The following is a 26,110-nucleotide window of genomic DNA, read 5'->3' on the forward strand; positions in this document are numbered from 1 at the left end:
CGTGAACTTTTTACGATTTTGCTCAATTGATTACACGCCTGTCCTTCACACTGCAAAGTGGATTCAGGACTCACCCTAAAGAGAAAGCGCTGTTCGTCTCTACACTCGTAAATGAGGCGTGTTCAGCTGCTTTCACACACACAGGCGGTGAGAAGGTGCCAATAGCCAGCATCCATCCATCTGCTGAGTTCAGCCCTCTGCAGTACAGCCAAATTATACAGCTACAGATAATGCTCTGCACACACTGAATCCAATTACATGTATTTGCTAATCTAAATTTTTAAACGCAATGGGCTGGCAAGTATTTTGTTTTGAAAGGCAGAAATATGAATGCATTTGAAACATGCTGCAGCAGGGGTCCTCCAAATTTAGTGGATTTGAATCCAGAGCAATGTTTTTATGAGCTTTGTTCTTTCCAACAAGCCCTTAAAAAAAAAGGTTTTTCAGTTTTTAAACCTGGGCCATATTTGGTGTCTAAATGACTAATAAGTACATAATATTTTGGACTTGGATCAGTAGATTGTCTCAGCCGGCAGCTGCGAAACAGGCTGCAATGGCTGCAGCGTCCTCTTAAAGTGCTTGTTTTGGTCATTGACAGGTTCAGATTGTTATTCTAAGTGTCTAACAAAAAGTTCTATCTCTGTTCGGTCTCTGTATTATTGTCAAAGTGTAAAATCTTGAGACGGCTGTTATATCACTCTCCTCAAAGCCACCAGAAGAATCCACTGACAAACACGGTCGTTTTACAGTTAAATGGTAAAATATTCCTCCCTCTTGCTCCTCTCGCGATCACATTTAACCAGACTCCATTGAAAAAAAAAGAGCAATTTAACATCACCGATCAGCGTAAAACAGGCCTCATTCAAAACATGAAACAAAATAACTCTCTCTTTTGCTCGTTCTTCCACTGTCCCAACAATCACCCAACTCTCATTTGGTGATTGTTTTCTCATAATTAACCCTTAATTCATTGAGTAAGATGTGAAAATATCAGGAGAAGGGAGGTCAGGAATCAAAATGGATAGAGGGGAAAACAGCGCATAGAGCCAGAATATTTTCACATATTTCACATCTTGGTAAAACTGTGGTAAAATTACTGTTTTTGTCAATGAAGTCTGGTGAGCAATATGAAGGCTGTGTCCGATTAACAAAAAGGATCTTACTGTTAAGCAAATAGGTCTATCTCTGTAGTGATCCTTTCCATAATGTTGGCAGGAGTTAGAAGAACAATTTGAGCCGGTCAGTGGCTACAAGTCACTGTACGGGGACATACTTTGGTGGTCGCAGTCGCCCTAAAGGATTATGTAGCAGCCCTTGCAGCCCGTTTCGTGGCTGCTGGATGGGGCTGCTGTTTTGTGCCCATTAGTCATTTAGATACATAAACGTGTAAAAATAGAGCCCAGGTTTAAAAAAAACAGAAATACCCGTGATGACTCTCTTTGTCGAATATGATGTCTCTTCATTGTCACTGCCTAAAGTTAATCTTGGAAATGTGTGAAGTGGTGTTTATCTGCGAACCGATGGCACTTCAGTTTCTATCACTCTCAATTTCTTTTGCAAGGCACCCTGACAGTAACACGAGCAGTGTAATCTCTAGATGTGGTTGATGGGTTCGAATGGAAACAAAATGCAGCTCTGACGATGAAGGCAGGATTTAATACAAGCTTCACAGCTAGGGGAAACAGAGCTGTGTCAGAGACAGGAATCATATATTTTCACAAGGTAAACAAAGGTTTGTAAATTAACTACACAAACCCTCAAACTCACATGAACAAAGGCACCTGGCGAGACCTCTGAAGCAAATCCTGTGAGATCAGTCAGTCTGCCACAACAAAAATCTGAAGGCTACAGTGACAATATTGAGATGAGATTCAGGTGTGTATACTAGGGATGCTCTGATCGATCGGAGCATCCCTAGTATACACACCTGAATACGTGTATATACAATAATGTCTTTACGATTGCACTGCATTGCCAGACCATGAAATATAGTGTGGTAGGGAAAAATAATGTTGGAAAAAAAAAAAAATCATTCTTATGCAACCAAGTTGATGTGTCATCCAGAAGAGGATGACAGTTCTCTACCCTCCACACAAAATTGCATCCTCTTGCACTTTGGGAAGTTGCAGCTGTCGATTTAACAATTTCAACATTTCCTTTGGATTTTGTGGAGGCCTTGCTTACATCACCACCCAGCCAGGAGAGAGGGAAAAACAGTTCAATCCACCGACTGAATATGCGTACTGTACACTGACAGTGACAATGAAAATTAACAGGTTGAAGTTTTGACAGCTTTGTGTCAGTAAGCACTGACCCCATCAGCTGCTCTATGTGGGAGAAGTCGTAAAGTAATGACTCGTCATTACTTGATATAATCTAACAGTCTCTGAGCTCTCATCACTTTTCAGGACAACCCTCCTGCAAACTTTTCCACTGCTTACGGCTGGTAATATTTATTGCCGGGACATTTATTATTTACAAAGCAGTTTATATACACTCTTGCATTATTCACAATAGAGTATCTGAATCTGCTCACAGTTTTCCCAAGACGACTCCTCTCAGTTTCAAGAATGTACAAGTTCTCCAACTCTTACGTTCTTCTCTTAGCTTTCTTCTTGGTCTGCAGCTTTTATTTCCATATCATGACTTTCAAAGTAACTTCTGTTTGCGGCCATAACACAACAACAATTGTGCATTGATGAAACCAAACTCCAGCACATTTATTTCTCTTTTTGTACGATTCATTATTTTAAAACACCCATATTAACCTGAATGTGTATATAACCTGAAAATTAACTCTGTAAATTAATGAAAACACGTTAAAAAGGACCCATTATGCTCATTTCCAGCTTTATATTCTATTCTGCGACTACACTTCCGTAGCTTTTCATGAGTCACATTTGGAAAAAAATCCTTATTTATCTAATCCTGGCCTTTAGGCAGCTCCTCTGTTCGTCCTCTTTCTGAAACACACTGTTTCAGTTCCTCCCTCAAAGTCCAACTTGATGAGGTCAGACCTCGCTGGTTACTTTACGAAAACACAACTTCATAACTTTATTCACTGATTTTGTTGAAGCGGGGAGAGAGTCAGCTAATAGGACCTCTAACTGCATGGATAGCTGAGCTAACAAGCTAATGGTACAAATTGTCAGGTTACAGTTAGCAGCAGTTAGCGTTACTTTTAGCAAAAAGTAAAGCTATGTATCCTCGAGGAAACACTGTATATTTTACAGAAATCTCACTCAGAGCAGCTGGGGGACATCAGAGGGAAAACCAGTAAATATTTTTCATAGAATAAGAGCCGCTATGAATCACCTCAGTATGAATAACTAGAAGGACTGAGCGGGTGGATGGGTGCATCCCTGTACTTTGTGGGCGTTCTGTGTCTGCACAGTTGACCGGTGAACGAGCTGACGACAAAATGTCTTCAGATTGTCCTGAAAGTAACTGTGGGATCATTGCATTCAGAGCTTTTTGCTCACAGGGATTATTTTAGATCTGTTTAACTGATTATTTGAAAATTTGGCAACGGCTAATATGAACATCTTACGTTGTAACATCTATAAGTCAGAAAATACAGGTGCCCTTTAACCAGGATGCAACAACAGACAGTACATGACTGCACACTGGACACTACCTGCATGGTATAGCTGTATTTCTACAGGTTTTTCACAGGACATGCTACAGGTGATAAGACTCGGCTCAGTATATTCATGATGTCCTCTCCTCCTGCTTAATGTCTGGGTCCAACACGCACACATTTTTTTCCTCGTCGAAATGAATGCTCAGCATTTTTATCGATCTCTGCCTATCCATCCCCCCTGAACAGCTCTGAGCCTTCAGGAAAAAAAATTATGTCTCCATTACCACTGCGTTACCCAGCCGTCAAAGGGCAGAAGATTAATTGAGAAAAGAAAAAACATAACATGCGCCATGAGAGTCACAAACAGGCAGAAAAATGAATTGGGGCTCATATCTTGAAACCAGTCACCAGTGTGTTGGAAGTGACAGAAACATTGGCCACATGGGACCCTGATGAAAATCGAATTGTACTTTGATTCTTATGGACAAAATCTTTACACATTCAGGCCCTGAGGGAAATAACCAGACCTCTGTTGATGTCTTTACCCTTCATGCTGTTTTTACAAAAACAACTTATGCAGTCGTCCACAATATGTCTGTGGCCTCTTCAGACACAAACAGACAACTGATCAAAGAGGCTCAGATATATGTTCACATCAGGTATTTAACAGTCTGCGAATCCTTCGGGGAAATCTATTTGTGTGTACAAAAGGTAATATTCTCCCTTGAAGACGTTCACTTACTTAACATTCACTTTTCATTTGCGGCAAGCATGATGACATAATGCATCGCCAGCATCAAATCATCAACAGACTTTATGGCTTCGGAGTCACAGAGGCAGTCTGAGGAAAGTGAGAAAAGAAGTGAAACTGCCCAAAACCACTGCGCAAGCTATCAATAGGCAATTACTGTTGATATGATTAATCAAGGAGTAATTACTCCCATTAACCCCTGGAGAAGAGCAGGCTAGAGGAGCTGCCTGAGGATCATGGTCGTCATTAGTGGGATTCAGTGGATCCATATGGCTTGCCGCATATAATGCACTGCCTGTACTGAAGAAGAACAAGGGACAGAAGAGACAGAAGGCGAGACAGATAGTGAATAGAAGAACAGTGGGATCAAAAGGTGGAAGAAAAGTGGGAGACCAAATTAATTCCAAGCACAATTTTACTTGCGGGTTTAACATTCAATTGCAGCTCGATCCAATCCTGGAAATATTCAGCACAAGCTTTAATTAAGCCCAAAGGGTAGCAGCAGCTTTTGTCAACAGGACCAATACTCAAGCCTGGGACTGATTATATTTAATATTTCATCTTAAAGTGGTCGAAACTAAGAGCAGCAGATCCGGTTGGCTCGCAGGGCAGGATCGAGGCATCAAACCCCAGGCTCTAAAAGTAAGCAGGGTCACCTTTAGACTTCTTTCCTCAAGTCCAGAGGGACCAAAGTGATACTATGATCAGTAAATTATGACACTTAGCAAGAGCAGTATCTGAAGTAGTTGGATGTGTGAATATCCCCTTTAAAAAAATCCTCTTAAACATTCGAAGACGCCGGAGTGATGAGATGTGCAGTTTAGACGTTGGACTTTGGCTGTTTTGCCATTTTCTTCTCCTTTTTCTTTCTGAAAAACAACATCCAGCATGACAAGCCGGGAAAAGAGGGGGGGGATGTGTCAACCCACCTGCTTACTCGCATTATCAGAAATTAAAATAATTTTCACCGAAATGTCACATTAGGTGTTCGGTTTTAGTATTTCGAGGACTGCATCAGCGAGGAGTCGAAGCCTGCACTTAAAAGCCAGGGGAAAATGTTAATTCATGCAGAATTATGAGTTCAGCTTGTAGAGAATAAAACTGAACTCCTTCCATCTCAGGAAGTGCTAACAAACTAAAACGTTAAATGATGAATGACGAGCAATAGGGATAAATCTCTTGAAGTCACGCATCCATATTCACACTTCGTCCTCGCTGTCTGCAGCTCTGATGAGACTTTGAAGTACAGCTCAGAGCAAAAAGGTTAAACCATCTCAGGCGATGTTAGCACACCAGACTACGCCGTGAAATGGCGAACAAGGAGAACCAGGCCCGTCTCTTCAATTGCTTTTAGCTGACAAATGATTTTCTAAATTCATCTGAATGTGATTCTACATTGTGATTACTTAGTAGATAAAAATGAAGAAGGTCCCCTCTCGGAAACCCAGCGTGTCACTATAATGCAGCCAGCATTTATTCTGACTGACAGGTGCATCGTTAAAATTCTGGGCACTCAAGAGCACAAATGATCCTCCGGTGTGTGTGTATGTGTGCGTGCACATGCAAGTGTGTGTATTTTAAGTTAAGCGACTGTGCAGAAAATGAAGTAATGTGTTGCCGACACTTCTCGGTGCTGCGGTGTGCATGAGAGAGAGCTGTAATGAAGTGAATCACCGAGGTAGCCAAGCTGACTCGCATGTAATTAAAGCTACATGGAACATAAGGAGGAGGGGTCAGGAAAAAACTGCCACATACTGAACGCGAGAAAGGGCTTTTTAAAATCACACAGAGTGGCTTCGTATGATACAGAAAGCAGGCAGATGATATAAAGTCAGATGTTTTCTCACTTCTTAGGATGCCCGAGGTTCTGCTACTGCAGCTTCTCCACAAGCAGCAGAACTTCAAACAGCATCGTCCATGTTCTGTCAGCGCTGCGAGAAGAGCAGCTATCAGCCTGAAGTCTGCAGCTCAGCACTCTCACCACAGACTGACAGACTGCCTTTACATCCACACCGTATTCAGGATAATAGCTCGAATATTTGAGGTTTTTAATCTGTATAAGCTTCTTACTGTGCACTGTATAATACTCTGCTTTATTTGTGTCCGTCTATCCACAAAGTTCTTCATGCAAACAAAGGTGACATTCCTCCTGCAGTAACCTGTCCACCTTTCACTGTTCTCAATCAACACCAACATGTGGTGATGTGTCCTGCAATGAAGCTCAAAGTAAGTTCTATCGGGAGAGGTATCTTTTCATTCACCTCACTCTCCGCTTCCTCTAACCATCTGACCATGGGCGTCTTATTTCACTGTTTAACCAGATTCTGCCACGAACACTATCAGCCATGTCAGTGCAGGCAAACTATCAATCTGTCCTTCTCTCTGGCTGTCAGCTGTCATTTCAGGCAACCGTGCGTCCTCCACCCCGTTCTCCTCCAGTTCTTCATATCCAGAGGCCAGGTTGAATTCACCAGAATCAACTCTCCTTTGCATCAGATCTTCAGGATTTTCTTCTTCCATCACCACCACCACCACCAGTATCTAGACTCCACTTCCTATTCTACGCACAGCTTCACCACCTCCTCAAAGATGAAAACATCACGATGGAGTCTAACTAAACCAGGTTTTTAAACAGTGTGCATGGGTGTGGGGAAAGTTGAGCAAAAATAAGTCAGTCCACTTTGTAGGAAATTAGATCAATATTAACTGCTTCATTACATTTTCATATGGATAAACCCTTTAAGTATTAAAAAAACTGCCTCTGTGAGGCAGCTGAAAAACACGGCTGCCAGAAATACTTAAATATAAAGGAAATTAAAAAACTCAAGCTGGAATTTAAATATTCTCTCCTAAACTACAGAAAATAAAAATGAGAGGGAGGACATTTAAAACCACGATATTAAACCCTGCATGGTCTAGACCAAAGTAAGTGCTTTGAATCTCATCTGGAGGGCATCATGAAAACACTGTTCTGCCTCACCGTGAGAGTGAACATCTCAGACGAGAAGACTCTGGCCAGGGATCAAAATGATGCTCTTTCCTGGCATAATGGCGCTGTAATGCTTGGCGTGATTGAGACGAATGGAGTCATTTTCACTTTGATAATCCTCCATAATTCACCTCCCAACCTCTGAGCTGGAATCTGAGGAGGAGCACATTAGAGGGACGATGTTCAAAGTTGATGCGACTTTTTGAAGGAGGGTGATTAGGTTCGTGGAGGGCAGGGAGGACGTGTGCGTGTGTGTGTGTGTGTGTGTGTTGATTAACTGTAACATCACATCTCTGTGCCACCTTCATTGCTATTCAAGGCCATGCCTGGCAAAGGGAATATGATTTTTCTCCCTTCTCTGCTTTCTAAGCAAGCATGTGAACGCCATTTCAGTGTGTTTACCTCCTGCATGGCGGACTGGAATCCATCAGACACCCAGCAGTCGCTCGTCAGAGAGCCGCAGCCCTCCTCATATTACCTGCCTTGAACGGGACTACTGACTGTCAGCAGTTCTTCATTTATATCTGAGTTTCAGTTTGGGACACTTGAATTATTTCTACATCAGTGTGACCAATGAGGGTGAAAAAAGGTAATAATTGAGGATGTTTAATCATCGTTGGGTATCAAATAGGCACATCCACGTTCTGTCACATCTTTTACGAGGTTGAGGAGAGAAAGAAGTTCAGTGTCACCTCACTGTGATGATAGAAGGTGAAAATTATGTCTGAATGGCTGCAGGAAGTCATGAATAATGTCAAGTTAATCTATAAAATCAAACCAGTCATCTATATTAAACACATTGCTAACAGTTTTAAACCCAAACCATACACAGATAATCCAGCCCAGCGGGTCAAACACAGCAGCCTGGTCAGAGGCCCCACACTTTGATGCTTACATCAAACTTACATCACTAACATTATTTGAGTGATGTCGTGTACATAACGTGATGCTAACTATACATTATGAGATTGAACGTAGTTATTTTAACCCCAAGTATGATCTTTTCCTAAACCTCACCAAGTAGTTTCCCAAACTGAGACCACTTGACATTAATTACATTGCAGAAGACATTATATGTCATACAATGTTTAACTGTCTGCCAGCATTGTCAGCCAGCTTTATTCTGAAAGTCTAATGTTTTATATGACATATTATTGCTAACTTGATTTGACTATACTTGTAATTTCCTGGACAAAGTGATATTTCATGTATTGATCTGCATTAGTCACAAAAGACAACCCGAGCACAGAGACAATTACAGAGCTCATGACTTACTCTCATTTTCTACAGCGAATCAGGGCCAACATAAATATTAGCCTGCTCCTGCCTCTCTGTAGAAAAATCATTGTGGCCCATGTATTATTCATCAGAGATGAATTGTTTCAAAGTCATTATCAATCCAAAACTGTGCCCTCGCTCAAAGGACCGGAAAAAGGGAAGATAATAGATCTGATTTAGGAGGAAAGTCAACATTTAGAGAGCTTGAATGAGGCAGAGGTTGCACACTCAAACAGCCAGGTGTCTTAACGTCTGGAGCTGGGACCACAAATACCTCAGAGTCTGAAACCAGATCCTTTCACGCTACAGATAACCACAAGACTTACCTTATTTTAAAATGTCAACATTTGTGTAGTATTAATGACTTTTAATTAGTGTTTTAAACTCATAGCTCACATTAAGATATACAATAAATAATCAAAGAAAGTGATCAAAAGTCCCCATCTAAACTTCACATGACAAAAAACATTGTGTGAGAGGATATGAGTGAATGTGATTGTATGAAAGATGAAGGACAAAATGATGCAGGACTACAATCTGCAGAGTGGAGGCAAAAGGACGAGCAAGTGAGACGGGAGGTAAACGTCAATAAAAGGGAAGGTCTTCCACCACAGAGTACATTCTGAAAGCATATTTCTTCGTCTTTGGACCCGCTTCATCCATTTAAAACGGCAAACCGAGCAGAGAGGAGGGCTTTAGCGAGCAGAGCTAAGAATGACACACGTCAGGTACCACGACACACACAGAGATTGGGAAACACCCTAATGTATTATTGGGATAAATTACATATCGGGAGCACAGCGAGAGAAAGGATTAAACACAGGGAGACTCCAATGAAAGTCAGCAGTGTTGGCAGCTGCTTGAACAGTTTGTTCAGTTCTTTAGATTCAGAAAATCAGTGTCTGAATATGTGAAAAGGACGAAAACCTAAAATGTTACAGTGTGTGAAAGTTTTGACTCCTCAGGGCCTGAAAACATGTCTTAACTCATGGAGGAGCCTGTCACTATTCAACTTATTCGAATGCATCAAAAATTACAGGCTGTCTAAAACAACCGCATCCTTATCAGTTGTTTTGTTAATTTAAAGGACTCATTGTGAGTTGAGAGTAATGACTAAGCTGATCTTCTCATTAGGGTTCCTCACACTGCTCTGAGTACTTCTTCCTCCTGACATCTGCTCTCCAAAAACACACTTCACCTCCGAGAAACCAACTCCAAACTCTCTGCCCCCTTTTTTCCCTCATTAGCGTGGAAAAAGTTCTATTTTTGGAGAGACTTTCGCTGACATTTTTACAGTAGGAATTATTTTAATTACACTTGTTTAACACAGCCAGAAACTTTACGCCACATGTGCCAAAGTGGGCTCAAATACCTTTAGCAATTAAGACGAGGTAATTACTTCAGGAACTAGGCTGCATGATACCAAACTCACTGGTCGACTGTACAGTAAATTCAATGAACTGAGGAACAAACTAAATAAAAACAGAGAATCTCATTTCAACATGTTCATGTGAGTCTTATGTTATACAGTGTAGATGACCTTAACATTCAGGGAAGATGAATGCAACTTCAAATTGTGTTTAGTTTTGTTATTTTTTGTATTCACCATGAATTGAAAATAATGATAATCAATAGGGACACACATTGCTACCACAAGTATCAGTGTTCTTGTGAAAAGTTGGCATGTTAGAGGACCATACTGTTTACTTCCTACAGTGGAGATGTTTTCTCTACTATACTTCTGAGCAGAGGACAAAGGGGTAATCAGAACAATAATTCATCATTAAGGGTATTAATCTCAGTGTGCCACAAGCTCAAAGAGAAAAAAAGACTGATTGATCCACCAGTGAGTCAGAATTTAATGTTCAAAGGTTGTTGTGGCATGAGGAAATTCATTTTCCATAAAAAAAAAAAAATCCTCCTCAGGGCTGCAATAACACGTCTTATTCAAAGTGGGCGTTCGGTAAAAAAGCACACAGAATGATTACAGTGCAAACAGCTCTAAAATAATCTCAGTCATGCTGTTCTGTCAAAAAGTCATGCAACCCCTCATCAGTCATTTCTCCTGGCTGTCAGTTCACCTGTGGGAAACATGATTGGGAGGCAAAATCAACAACAAGCACATTAGTCTTTGCATGGACTGCTTTGGAAAATAAGAAAATCATTAAAAGGGGAAATTTTACAAATCCGAATGTTGAAAGCTTGTATGAAGCATTTACTGTAGTAAGGACTTACTGTACGTTTGAAAGAAGGGAGCTCACCAGAGTCAGTGCTAGATGGTACATTTAGATTTGCAAAACTGGGACAACACTGTGATTAACATCTGGTTAGGTTCAGGCACAAAAACAATAGGTTAGGGAAATATCATGTTTAGGTTAAAACAATCACGTTCTTGATACCTTTTGAGGGTCTGGATTTACCTTCCAGACATGACCCGTTACCAAACTCCTGTAGCTCCTTTTCTCTAATTGTGTCTAGTGGCACAAGGCTACATTGGCGGCGACTAGCATAGCGCATCCGAATAGCCGAGTAGCTCTCAGTTGCATCTCACCTGTAAGGTTTCATGACTGTAACTTGCACAGCTGTGACGCTATTCAGCTGACAAAAATCGGTTGAATCGATTGAGCACTCGTTTAAGTACAAGTGGTCTCCAAGCACCACCAATTGGATCAATCTCAATCTGCTGTGGATCCGCTGGAGCATCACCTGATGGTCAGGACATGGCATACATGGCACTGCAGAAGAAAAGTCTCACAGATACAAGAAATGTCTGCCTGCCCCCATCCTGTTAGTGTTGTCCATCCTCTGGCTGCTAGGATCACTGATTTTAGTGATGATATCATGCATTTATTGCCTTTAATGAGGACATACTGTACGTTTGTGAAAATATGAGGAAACTCAACAGCTAAGGCTGAGCCAGAGAGACTCAGGGGGCTGAGACGGGAGGGGATAGATTATGAACTTTAATTACAATATGGCTGGCTAATTATCATACCTAAAGAAAGATTATGTTATTTTCTGCCACATTTATTCTGCACTTATTATGAGCTTTGTAGTTTTATGATCAGGATTTTCAAATGAACCACCTAAAGCAAAAAGGTGCCATAAATAAAAGAGAACACTGCGAAAATTGAAAAATGTGTATGACAGTGTACAAGCCCCTGTCTTTAAAAAGCTAAATGTGCTGCTGCTGCATTGGATTCTGCTCAAATGAAGCTACAATCAACTGAGAAACTGGTACTTCCTCAGTACCTCTTCTGTGATGGATAACTCCCAGTGTGATTGTCAAACATCATAGAGTAGATGATGGGTTTGGGAAGCAGCCCTTTGGTTCTCATGAGCTGATACCAAAACATAGTGTTTGTTGCTTCCATGATATCCGAGGAAACTTCCCAGGACAGGAAGACTCTACAGTGGATGATCAAAACCGCCCAGAACATCATTGGTACCCATCTACAGAGCATCAGTGGTAACAGTGAAGTGAGGTGTCTGCACAGAGCCCACAGGATCCTAAAACACCCAGCCCAGCCACAGTCTGTTCACCCTGCTGCCACCGAGGCCATGAGACTCCTCGATTCATCATCAAGACTCCATTGTCAAAATAGATGAAGCAGGACTCAAACTTTATTTGATATTTTTTTAAAACCTTGTACCTTGAAACTCATCTGTAGATGGTGTATGACCATTTTTGGAGTTCTGGAAAACAGCGTCAAGCCTGGCACTACTTTTTACATTTGTGCAGAAAGAAAGCACTACATACACTATGTACATTTTTAATTACAACACGAGTACAGTCCTCGAGGTGATGACAACCCTTTTAAACACTCCTCCCTCGCGTGCCAAACTTTTCAAACCAACAGTTAATAATGAACAAGACACTGCTGAGAGGGGACAGACTACTCTAGTGAGCCTCACACTTCTGCACAAACACACAGAAGCACAGGTCGCCACAGAACAATGCACATTTGAAAGACCATTTATCAAACTATTACCTGCAGACCTGCAGCACCTGTACAGCAAAATGTACATCCCTGTGATGCCAAAGTTATGCCAAAGGTTTAAGCCATCAACTGTGCTGTATCATGATTTGTCAACATTTGATTAACTTTCAATTTCATATATAAGTTATGAGCATCAGTTTGCAAGTGAGGAGCAAAGTATGAGTCTGTAATTAAGATATAAGATATGTAAAAATACTGTCAGACATAAATACTCCACTAAAATCCTTAAAATGATTCCCTGTCCCTCATTAAAAACTCCAGGATGTATTAAAATGCGAACATGTTTCATTTAGCTGTTGAACACAAGATGTCTCCTGCTTCACTGTAAAATCCATTCACAATGTATGTACGCTGGAGGCTTCAGGTTTCCACATCACACCTGTGTAGGCTAAATATTTGAACAGCGTTGGCTTCCAAACAATGTGTGATGTCCCAAAACACGCCTGAATGCCCCACTTCTTTAATCAGATTTCCAATGAGCTCAGAGAAAATTCACACTTTCAGCAGATGGATGATAATAATAAGAAGAATGCCTAAACTTAACCAGAGCATAAGCACAGCGATGAGAGAAATTTTACCTCAAGTTGTAACATAAAGAAACATTCAGTTGTAACGTATCTGTGGTTTTGCTGAAACGCACTTAGCTCACATTTATTCGGTCATTAGTGTTGATGCTAAGTGTTCCCTGATGTTCAACGGATATTTATGAACTAATCTTCACCTACTGGTTCATTAATATAGTACCTTTCATTCTGCTCTCTTGTGACTCATCACTGTCTTCTATATATTCCTTTTTTTGTGAACGGTATTGTAAAGTGTTACCAAATTTCATCATGACCGTCCTCACCAAGAACTAATTGTATAGCTTGCAACAAATGAGGAAGCTAAAGCTTCACTGGGTTCATTATCAGAAACAAAAGAACGAACTGGTGTAGAGCACATTTTTCGCAGCAGAGTGCAGAGTATTGAATGAGCCTCCAGCATTGATGTTGGAACAATATGTTCCAGACAACTTCACCAAAAGAGACTTCGTTTTGGACACAATCCCTGCCATACACATGATTCCCTCCTGCAGAGAAAAGATACAAATTGAGAAGAGAAAGCAAAATTATAATGATAATGTGTTTTATTAAATGAAAACCAACCGACTAACTTCAGCATCAACGTAGCTCAGCTCACTCTGTTCTCCACAAGTGAAACCATGTGATGAATCCCACGCAGACAGAGATGGCGCACAGTGTGTTTGACAAGTTATGACTTATGACTTTTGACACATATTGCCTGACACAAGTTTTGAATGATTAAAGCACTTATATGTGCATTTCCTCCAGTCTCATACAGACCTCCTGTGTACATCACTGTACTCAGGTCACCTGGCATGAATCACCATCTCACTGATGAGTCACAACCCTGCTCAGGGATTAATTAGTACAAAGTCAGCGGCACTGACCTGTAATTAAAAGCACAAAGGAGACTCGATCTGTTCCACACTCCTTTGATATTTATCATTCACAGCAATAAAGTCCCCAAATGTGACATGTGTGAAACCAAAGTGATGTCAATCCATTCTAAGGAAATGTTATAGCAAATAGGCTTTGAACAGAAATTACAAGTTGTATTTATTAGAAACAGTTCATTTATATAATGGATGCTTATTCTAGAGATTAAATATAATAAAACGTTATATACATGTCTTAATGAAAGACTGATTTGCTCATCATGTTGCTGATGAATAACAAAGGAAAATAAATGTTTGCAGTTGTTCAATTACAAGCTCATGATAATTATCCAGATGGGATAATTAGATACATTAACAAACTGTTGAAGAGCAGAAACGAGTGAGTAGGAAGGTGAGTGTGTGACAGCAGATGAATCATTATCCCATCACTCCAGCTGGTGAGGATGTGACACTTTTCCTGACATTAGTGGAATGAGAAAAATCTCTCAGCCGACAGGAACTCAGCTGCTGTCATGGTTCAAGAAGACAGAACCAGAACATCATATGTGGTTCATATAGGAGTTAGCCTGGGTCTGAGCGAAGCCTGCTCTGCTCTGATGGAGACAAACTCTGACAACCCCGGCTGAGGAAAATAAATACTTAATGGTAAAATCCCACAAAATGCCAGATGGAGGAAAATGTAATCTGTGAAACACTGTCAAATGCTTTGATAACTGTGGAATTTAATGAGGGTTACACGAAACCCCTCCAGCTAATCGCTTTCAGCGTTGCGTCGTTGTTGTGTGCTTGTCATGGTTCATGTTTTATGGAAGAGGCTGGATATTCAGCCTGACTCAGATTTTGCTGTTCGAAGGCTGATCAGTCATGAAGCTACATAGGTTTGTGGATTCATTAAACAGCTTCGAGCAGTTTGTTCTCACTCCTTAGTGTCTGCTTGGCTCTCTGCGATGAATGAAAGGCTACTGCACTTATAAAACTGAAGAAAAACAACAATTACTTGCTTCGAATCTTCCAATAACTCCACGATGTGCTGCGGCTGACCGATTCATTCTTCAAGATGACTCCATTGGGTTTTTATTCTTCACAGGCAGATCATTAAAATTAGATGTGCTCAATGAATGTCCTGCAGTAAAGCTCAAGAAAGATTTAAGATGATGTTAAACTGATATGGACTCATCCTTTATAAAAAATTATGAAAACCATCTCAGTATTATTGTAGAGTCATGGTTAATATACTAAAACAAAATCAGAAACTTATCAGGGTTACCTGATATTTTTGTTCACCGTAGAAGCAGAGACTGTTTTCCACTGATTTATCATTTATCATTTCCAACAGACAAAGAGCTCCACTGTATATTTTCCAGGCCTTGAAGTGGCACAGGTTCCTCCCTAGTTAACAACTATTTTCTCTACGTACTATACAGATGTGTATCTGAAATAGTTTTATTTTCCTGTCAGTTCATTGATGAACAACACTGCTGTACACGTACTCAAATCCTGATTATGCCAAGAAGGTTTTAATTGGCGCTGGAAAAAATTTAGGAATAATTTAATCAGAATACAAATCCTTTACTTTACTTCATCTAAATGTTAGGTTCACTCATTAGATCATTGTACAATATTTTGTTACAGCTCTTTGTGTAGATTTAAAGATGTGTTTTTGAGGTCAGTGTTAGCTGGAGATTAAATTCCCTGTCCAAATAACCGGGTTCATGTGAAGCCCTCTCGGCTGTGCCAGTTTCTTCTCACTACATTTCAGAGCTGCATTAATCACTCGGTCACTAGGGAACAGGAAAAACTCCTGAACAAGCTGACAAACCCAAGGCCTGAAATGGGCTTATAAGAGCTACAAGAGTGAACCATTCAGAAAATGTTCCAAAAAACCAGTTTGTGCTTTTCAGTGAGTTGAAAAAAAATCTGAAATGTCCAAACACTGGGTGCTTTGTTTAAATCACTTGCTACCTCCGTCCACCACATGTCTACAGTTCAATGCAAGAGAGCAACGTTGCAATGTGACAACGTAACTTTACAACTTCATTGTCCTGTTGAGGCCAAAAAATCAACAATCAACAATCAACAAATTTTGTGAAGGCTGTGAACTTCCAATTATGTTCTGTCCCCGCATCGATGCAAAATCTTCCACGTCCGCATAGTGACGCATCTTCAATCCAGAAATTTCCATACATTCACATATATTCTCTTATATCCTGGAGTCAGTTGTGACAAAGGAAAAGTCGTTTTTATACTCATGCATGGTTTGTTGATTAGGAGTGTGGTGTAGTTTCTGAATGTTGATGAGTGGGACATAATGAGCCAGCAGCATGAGTTGTCCTGGTAGATGGTTTATTCAGTGTTGGCAGAACTGTTGGGTGGGCTTTTGAGCAGATAGTGTTATTTCTCTTCATGTATACTTGCATTGTTAACATCATTTCCATTATTCTATTGTCACTCAGAGGTTACACTACATGTTCTGTCCTGCAGAGCTAATGTTTTATTTTGTAAAAAAAAATGTTGCTGAGCTAGTTTTATGTACTGTGAGAGAACAGGACACTTGTTTGGTGGCCTCCAGCAGGATTTAAAGCCAAAACGCTGCATCTAATCCACCGTTCTAATGCTTAGAAACACTTCACAACAGATACTCAAGCAGGACAGGACACAAAATGAATACTTAGAAAGAGGCTGAGGCATTCACCACAGTCCATCAACAAACTAAACTAAGCACAAAACTGTAATACCTCAAGCAACTACTCCTCTGTGAGGCATGTGGATAAATAATCATGAAAAATCAAGGTTTATTTATTTATTTATTATTACTTTTTTAATCTGAACACACTCCACACATCAGATGAGGTTTTTGCTGCTGATTCCTGCTCCAGGCATGAATTCATCAGACTAGAAATGTGGGTTTGTAAGTGTACAACTAACAAAACCCCAACCCACAATCGTCAGTCTTAGCCTACTTGGAGGGGTAAAAAAAAACAACCTTTTCAAGCCAACCACTTTCCTGCACAAGCCAAGGTTATTGCAGCAGCCAAATGGGGCTGGCAGCACATTCACCCAGACTGCACTCATACCTCCAAAGACTCATGGCCTCGCGGTGTAAACCACACGCTCCTGCCCCGCAGAAACAGCCCGGGTCAAGCCGATGATTACATCAAGAGGACAGACTTGCCAAGTGTTACTATCAGAGCCAAATGTCTCGTTCTTCCCCTCACACCTGCTCAATCTGTCATCCTTCCCATTCATGCTCTCTCTCTCTCTCTCTCTCTCCCTCTCTTTCTATTGTCTGCACATTCATCACTCTCTGTCCCTCTCACTCAAAGTCAGTCTTTGTCACTAACATACTGACATTCTCTCTCATCTTTGTTTCATACGCGACCGACTCCCTTTGAGTCTCTTGAGATTCTCGAACCCTTCAGGCTGTCCAGAGGCACATCTGTCAGGGTCACATGTAACCATCATCAGTCACAATATCACTCAGAGGACGTCAGGCGCTGCATAGAAAGCGTTTATTTTGCACTGGCCTTCAAAAGAGCACAGTGCAAGTAATGGAAACTGAGTCAAATAAAGTAACACTTTCTCTAACGTGATTTATAGACGGCATTATCACAGAGAGGTAGAGAAGACTCTCCGGGCTCGTCACTGAATACTTGAGTCTGTACCCAAAAATATTCCTTTTCAGCAACATTAAATCCTTTTAAACTCTTGCAAGACCATGACCATGTGTAACTTTCTTAAAGGGACAGTTCACTCATAAATCAAAAATACGTATTATTCCTCTCACCTGCAGTGAATTTATGATCTACATTGTTTTGGTGTGAGTTGCAGAGTTTTAAAGAGATCGGCCAATGACTGCTTCTCTGAACCACACCTGGATATAAAAACTGTTTTCATCTGACAAAAAGCTGTACAATATTTTGGACTTTAGTTTCCAGGAAAAGCCAGGCGGCCCAAGGTCTATCAAATAATACTCAACTAAGATTGTTACAGCCTAAATGGCTGATGAAAACATACATCACTCCAGTAAAATCAATATCATAGCAATAACGCCAGCTTTATGCACAAAATGCACTGAGGTGAGGGGGGCTCTGTTTCATTGTGTTTGGCAGTCCAGTGGGATAAAATCTTTTTGGGTGGAAATAAAAAAAAACTATAGAAAAGATGATCTCAAAAGACATTTTGGAATAAATCTAAGACACCAACTGTTACATTTTGGTAATTATTATATTACTAACTACTATCTTTTCATTTAGAAAGAGTGAAGGAACACAAAAAGGAAAACCGTACATGTTTTAAAAGGTGCAGGGACCATTTACTCATTTTGTAAAAATGTATCTATCAGATGATGAAGAGGAGGGATGAGTACTCCCTGACAGAAACTTTGCAACACATCTATTTAAAGTCAATGATCTGAAGATAATACTTATTCATGATGGATTTATGTGTGATCAAAGGTTGGTTTTATGTCTGAGAAGTTGTTCCTTGTGTTTTTTGTTCAGTTGCGCCTCAGTGCGAGCTTGTACGTAGGGGAACATTTTAATAAATTCTGTATATTGCCAAAACCAAACCCTCTTTGGCTGAATGTTACTTTCCTTGCTCTACTTTGCAGTGATTAGCATTCAACTGAGTCATACAGCATCTGTTTCCTGTTCGATTCATGACTCAGCAGAGTACCCAGCACAGATTTAAGAGAATAAAGTTTTACCTGCCAGAAGATGGTATCTATTGTGCTGCCCAGGAAGCCTTCTCTTGTTTCTGATGACAGGAGTTTGGGTCCGAGGATCGTCATGAACTCGTTGAAATCAACCTGTCCATCACCTGACACAATGAAAAACATTATTATTGATTTGTTGTAGTTGCTGGTTGTAAATGACACTTTAACTCCCATGTTGAACATCCCCAGTCCCCATCATCCCCGATCAATCCTTATCCAGGCTGCAACAAACAGACGACTTTTCTTGTTTCTGGTCTGTATCTGAGTGTAAGATCAGCTCTCTTTACACCTCTCTTTAAACACAATTTCAATTCTGATATCCCTTCATTGGTTTGGAGTCTGAGGTGAGGCAGGGTGAATGCTAAATGATGTTCCTGTCCTGAACAGCTAAGGCTGATGTGCCTCTGAGCAGAGCACTCAGTAGCCAACAGCCTGCAGCTGAATGTGTAACTGCACAAAAGTGAAGCCTGGTGCTGAGGGCAAAGCAGGACATAGCAATGAACCTTCCTGGATTAAATAGGTATCCAGCACGGACATAACTAAAGCCTTTGGGGTTGCAAAAGGTCTCTTTAATTATCTATTTCTTCTAGAATGTGTTTGTGGAGAAGTTACATATGTTTGGGCTTAAAGGGAAAATATGATGCTATTTTTTCTGTCTTCGTTGTTATGATCTAAGGCCTAGCATGCTTCAAATCACACAGCTCAAAACAGCACTTACTACTGAGACAAGACAAAGTAAAAACAATGAGCTATGACTAGCTGTATAATACAGGAAATGAAGCAGATCAAAGTGTACAGCTACTGTATCAACCACAACAAGGAGCTCCTGCTGTGCACATTGATCTGGGAGCCTGCTGATAGTTGTTGAAGCTGCTGCCAAAAGAAATCATCTAAAATCTGCGACTATTTCAAGCAAACAAATCATGGATTCATATTAATGTGGTTCAATTATCCTTGAATCTTTTTCTCTTTTCTTTCTTTGAGTGGGAAGTTTTATCAGCCCAGGAGGTTTCTTAATCTCCGGCGGGGTCGGTCTGGTTTTATTTTGTTTCAATGAACCAAACCTACACTGAGAGCTCTCGCTGCACATTAAGGACTTTGAAACTGTGACTATTAGATGGGTAAGAGTTCAGATCTTTAGGTTTTAAAATAATGTGTTGACCAGTAAACTCACTCACTTTAATATTCATTCATTAATTCATTCGACCTTTATCTATAATTGAAAGATCACTTAGGAGTGACCCTTAAAACTAAGAAAAGGAACAAATAAATCAGCATATCTACTTTAGTGCTCAACACCGGAGCCCCCCATGGCTGTGTGCTCAGCCCCTTCCTCTTCACACTGTACACCCATGACTGCACTCCAAGACATTGACAGAACTCTATTATGAAATATGCGGACGAGACCACCATCATCAGTTACATTACAAACAACAAAGAGCTCATATCAGGAGGAAATACAGTTGTAACTATGATAGATAATTTGATGGATAAACTAAGTTATTTATGTTATGTAAATGCATTACAATTGAAGTAATTAAACGTAGAATAAAATACAGATATATGAAACAATTGCAAATTGAGGTCCGGTGGTTTGAGATCAAATAATAATTGAATATAAAGCTTTGATAAAAAAAGAGAAGCAAAAACAGTAATTGCTCAGAAAAGACAGAATTCTTTGCAGCCTTTCATTCGTCTCCTCTCTTTTTGTTGTCTCATGCGTTTCATGTCCTTGTTGTTAACTCTTATTATACTTCTCTGATCTTTCACATCAGCTCTTCCTGTATCAGCAGATGAGGCTGAGACCTTGTCAGCCGAAACTTACCGATGCAGGACGACTCAATCTGTCCTGACCGACAGGCAGTACTTCTGCTCCTACTCTGACTGTGGCAGCCACTCTGGGCCATGCTGACACTGTTTAATGCTATTGACTGCACTTCTGTCCATGCATATTCAGCAGGGCAACTGCCAGGCACCTGGCCAGGTGAAGCAGAGTTGAGATCTAAGAACGTCAGGATGGGAGAATGGATGGGTGACAGTGGAGCTAAACATGGACTGGGTGAATGGGTTCAAGGTAAGACAGGAGGAAGTTCTGTGGTTGTGTGTACATCAGGACAAGGCTACAAAACACAAGTGAGTTGTTTAATTCTCCAACAAGTAACATTTTCTATATGTTCACTGAAACAGTAAACAACTTCTGGCACACAAGTTCACGTGCTGGTTAGTTAGTGCTACAGACTTGACAATACAATAGAATATCAGTCCTGTATTGTTGTGAGTTGAGCAAATCTCAATGCTCGGTTACTCTAACTTACTAATTTAGTTAAGCGTTGTCACGTAAGATATGTAACTGAAGTGACATATTTTAAACAAACTGCAGGTAAATGATGAAGGTCCTGTTGCTGCTACGCTGTAAGGGTCATGTTTTGGAAACAGTGATGTATGGCATTTTAAGAGTGATCGACCTGTTCGGTTGTTTAGGATGAGGATGTTTTTGGCACTGCTGAGTGGAAATGAACTGGTAGAGATAATGAATGAATGAATGATACATATAAATACCTGTTCATGGCAGTCATACTACATTGTTCTGCTCAATGTGATCTGAAGAAGCTTCCCATATCTGCAACTGACAACAACTACACCAATGATGGCTTTAATTTATATGTTTATATCAGAATCTGTTGGTTTTCTGGATCAATACAACTTCGTGTTGGCAGGTGTTCTACCCATTGGTACTGGGTAAAGTTAACCCATTATTGTGTCTGTGCTTATTCTTTTAATCTCCAAGACCATCAAAATGTCTTCAAATTGCTTCTTTTGTCCAACCAACAGTCTAAACCCCAAAGATTTTTCATTTATTGTCATCAATGACAAAGAAAAGCAGCACATCATCACATTTAAGAAGCTGGAACCAGTAAATGTTTGACATTTTTGTTTGACAAAATAACTGACAATTAATTTTCTTTCCATCATTACTCGACTAATTGTTGCAGCTCTAACTCCCAAGGTGGAAAAAATATCGAGACCTGAAGTCAAATTCTGCATTTATTTGTCTGAATCTAGAAACTTTAAACATGTTCAACCAGATTACTTTAGTCAGTTGATAATGAGTTTTTACACTGAAACTCCACATTTTTTACTTCATGTTGTGAATGTACAAAATGTACAGTTCATAAAAATTCCAAACACCCCTCAACATTAGGTAATACTGTTTAATATTTGAGGTTCGCCCTGTTTGCTTTTCCTCTCATTTTGATGTATCTGCAGTTTGTGACCGCTCAGCATAATGCAAAGTCATTGAGTCACTTTCTGTATCTGTCATAGTCCAAAGCACCTGCTTTAGTCCGGTCTCTTCCTGTGCTGCGTCGCAACCAAGCATCCTGTTTCAGCTTGAAACAGAACAATGAATTATTGAAGGTGTGAAATCCTGCTCCCTTCAGTTAAAGACAAACAAGTCAGCTTCAAGGCATTTGGAGATAAACACCAGATACTGGCTGCTGTTGGTATTTAGTTAATGCATGTCCACACCGATCCAAAGTTAGAGATTAGAGTAAAAGTTAGAGGGTGATGGTATCAAGGTCATTAACACCAGAAGAAAAAAAGAGGGATCTATACTGAAAAAAAAGGCTGGTGCAATGCTGTGATCTGGAACAAAGGAGTAGTCACACCTGTCTATGAAGGGCATACAGAGCTCAATAACAATCAAGTGGATTGTCTTGACAGCAGAGATGAGCAGAGAAGATAACCCATCACAATCTTCTAGGTGGACTTGGCCGCTGGGCTCAGAATCGATGGCTGTGACCGAGGATCCGATCCTCACAGCTGCCCACTTGGACGAGATACAATCACTGTCATCCATTCTCATCCATCTGCTAATGCCTCTCCTCTCCCCCACGCCGTGTCCCTTTGATCACTGGCTCTTTGTCATCGTGTCAACACACATGCATATGAGAAGATAATTTCACAAACGGCTCTGTAAATTACAAAAAGAAAAAAAAAACAACAGGCCAGATTTTCTCCACCGCAGATTTGTCAATTCAACAGAATATTGTGAGGAGCAGTTCTCACATTGTCCTCCAACTAATTTCTTCAAATCAGTGTGTGCTGGATGTGGTTAAAGCCCACTGCGTACATAATGAATGAGTGAGTTACATCAAACGATTATTTCCATCAATCTTACAATTCACTTCTTGATCAAATTGAATTGGCCTAACTTGTTATTCTATGAGTAATGTGAGAAAATAGTGAAAAGGATCTTAAATGTAAATTTTAGGTTGATATTTAGTTCTGTTCATTAGCATTAGCACTTCACATTTCACACTTTAATTTACACTTAACCCATTTCCCATTTTGGATTGCACTAACTGGGCAATTTTTCAGACCCATATTTATTATTTATTGACAACAACACACTGCCACACCGATGTGTATACGAGCCTATTTCTATCTCTTACCTTTTTATTATATTGTTTATTTTTACTATGATTATCCTTTATTGTAATATTACTGTCCTTTGGCTGCTGTGGCACAGAAATGTCCCCGTTTGCGCGACAAATAAAGGAATTCTGATTCTGATTTCAGCTCAGTAATGATCGGGCTATAGCTGGGGTCTCTATAATAATCCTAGAATAACAAAGTGTGTGTGTGAGAAAGTGATTGGAAACACTCTCTTTGGCTCGTACAGGCAGCAGTTATACGCCCTGTTAGTTCTGTCACACTACCCCAATCTCTATCATGTCAATCAAACAGATACCTGCACCTGAAAGAAACTCAGAAACACAAAGTCAGGACCTTTCTCCTCATTTGTTTGTCTATTTCTTTTACATCACATCGGAGTGAGCTCTCTTTATTGAATAGAAGTTTGTAAAACTGCCCCTTTCCAAGAAAACTCCAGTATTTCAGTAATGACATCAATCAATACATACAAGTTGACCTGGGTCATTTAATGAGAAAGTGGTTTCCCCCAACAACCTCACCAAAACTTAGATTCACTACACAAAGGCAGAAAGAGCAATGAGAACCGAGCGCATCAATAAATAAACAGCATTACACTTCACAGACTTCCCGAGACAAAAGCTGCTGTGACCTTCATCAGCTTCCAAAGTAGCCTCGCCTGCTTCTTCGAGTTGCAGCAGACGATGCAACAAGAAACAGCCCTGAGGCACAAAAGCAGCTATGCTCTCCTGAGATTCTGAAGCAGATGAGTCAGAGCAGGAATAAAGGCAGTCTAACTTCTTAAACTTTAATATCCAGCCTTGAACATTTACAGTATTTCTGTCTCCACTGTGAAACTGAAAAGCACTTATCAAACGCTGTGATAGCAGCATGAAGAATTTGAATATTTTCCCAGTGATCTGACATTTGCATATTGCATTTCCCCATCCCCGCCTTAGACACTTTTAAGAATGTATCCTTTATAAAATGTCAATCACAGTTAATGCAGACGGCTTTGCCTGAAACTGCACAAACACTGTCTGAAAGGAGAGGGCTGTGTTTGTATTTCCGTGCCGCTGAGTGTTCTCACCAACGACAAAAGGTTAAAAAGGTCACAGGTGAGGACGGTGCAGTAGAAATAAACATTTTCCCCTGCACTCAGCATTTCCCCACAGATTCAGCTGCTGCAGGAAATCCATGCATACAGTTAGATCTAATTGGACAACCGATCTGAATAAACCCGTGTCATATGTGCATACATTTCATTAATCTCGCATATCTCTGCATTCAGGTTGCTCTCTACAACAGTGTCCCTGTGGTATCTTCATGTCAAGTAGAAATGGCAAGTGGTGGAGATTGAAACGAGTACACACTCAGGCATGCATGAACATTATGTTATGCATGAGATGAATATGTAATCTGTGCATCTAAACAAAGTCCATAAACTCCTTTGGGTCATTCCACACCAACTCACCTTGGATCTGCCAGGTCATGTCATTGGATTTTTTGAAAAAAATTTAAATAAATACTTCTGTTAAATTACTGGGACCTTGCAAAATCCTAGCAGGACTCCAAATACTGTTTTAGTTCTGATTTTTTGAAGTTGAGCCCATGCAACTACATTTCATCAATAGTGTGATTCTGTGTTTGTGTAGTCTAAGCCTCACAAATTGCTTATTTTTCACTAAAAAAAATTGAGTGCCATAAATCTTGCTGAATATAGCCTTGGAGCTGAACTAATTTCAGAAAAAGTTCTGAAACCTGGAAGTGAAATACACTTGATGTAATGAATGCTAATGCTAGTTAATTGGCTATCAAATACCTTGAAATATGGCCCAGCTCGCTCCAGATTTTCACTTTCCATTATCTTTTCAGTTGCTGATCAATCAGGAAGCGGTGAATTGGTAATGATTTATCAGATTCTCTACGTTTATGTGACTTGGAACACAGCATTAGGACTAGCTTTGCAAATTGAGCGTGACGTCAGAGGAAAATGGCCGCCGTGTGAATATACGTCAATGCTATTAATATTCTTATGACGTGGGAAATGTGTTTGTGTATGATCTAACACATAAGGGGATCAGCATCACACAGTACATGTTTACCCGTGCGTGTGTGTATGTGTGTGTACATGTGACTCACCATCCATGTCTAGTCTCTGCATGATGATGGCCAGCTCCACCTCACTGGGCATGTAACCCAGTGAGCGCATGGCCATACCGAGCTCCTGTTTGGAAATGAACCCGTTTCCGTCACGATCCAGCACCTTAAACGCCTCCCGGATCTCTGCCGAGACAAACAGGAAACCGAGTCAGCATCTATAAACAACGCCCATCCCTTCTGCTTCCACAAACATAAACACTTATTCATATTCATTTACAGCGCGGTGTGTGTGTTAGTCTGCCAGACATCCTTGTTTCTTCACGCTGCCCTCTGTATTTTTTGGGATTCCTTTCTTTGGCAGTGCTGCACTTCTCACGGCTTTGAATTCATCTCGCAATTAATGAAGTCAGTTGGCATTTCACCCTTCCCCCTCGATCAGCATCATTCGCACACCTCTCTCTACCTCCCTCTCCTCCTCTCTTCCTGTCTGACCCAGCTTTGGGCTGAGCATTATGCAATTGGTCTCGCTCCACTGCCTCGAGTTAACAAGATCAATTCCACCCATCGATTCATTTTCTCCACCTGCTGTCACAGCCGCTGTCATCTCTCCCCATTCTGTAGCCTTTCAGTGGTTTCCTTTATTCTCTTCATCTTCGGTTTCCTCATTCATATATTTTTAATCTTTCAATTACTGCAGTCCATCGTCTAAAGTGACATTCAAAGAGTCAGTGAGTTAGATTGGTGGGGTTTGCTTAAGGTTACTTTGTGACCTTCAGGATAAAAGACTTTTCCTTCAGT

At 40.4% G+C, this 26,110-nt stretch overlaps 1 protein-coding gene across 2 annotated transcripts in view; it reads right to left on the minus strand.

The window, feature by feature from the left end:
- caln1 (calneuron 1) overlaps positions 1-26,110 on the minus strand; it is a 69,113-nt gene that overhangs the window by 19,987 nt on the left and 23,016 nt on the right. For both annotated transcript variants that reach the window (XM_084351365.1, XM_084351364.1), the window contains exons 3-4: positions 25,352-25,495; positions 18,767-18,879 (exon numbers count right to left, since the gene is read on the minus strand). In XM_084351365.1, the coding sequence (XP_084207491.1) occupies positions 18,767-18,879; positions 25,352-25,495 (257 nt within the window). The remainder of the gene's footprint in view (positions 1-18,766; positions 18,880-25,351; positions 25,496-26,110) is intronic.

Source organism: Pagrus pagrus (assembly GCF_965226575.1).
Source record: "Pagrus pagrus genome assembly, chromosome: 4".
NCBI classification, from domain to species: domain Eukaryota; kingdom Metazoa; phylum Chordata; class Actinopteri; order Spariformes; family Sparidae; genus Pagrus; species Pagrus pagrus.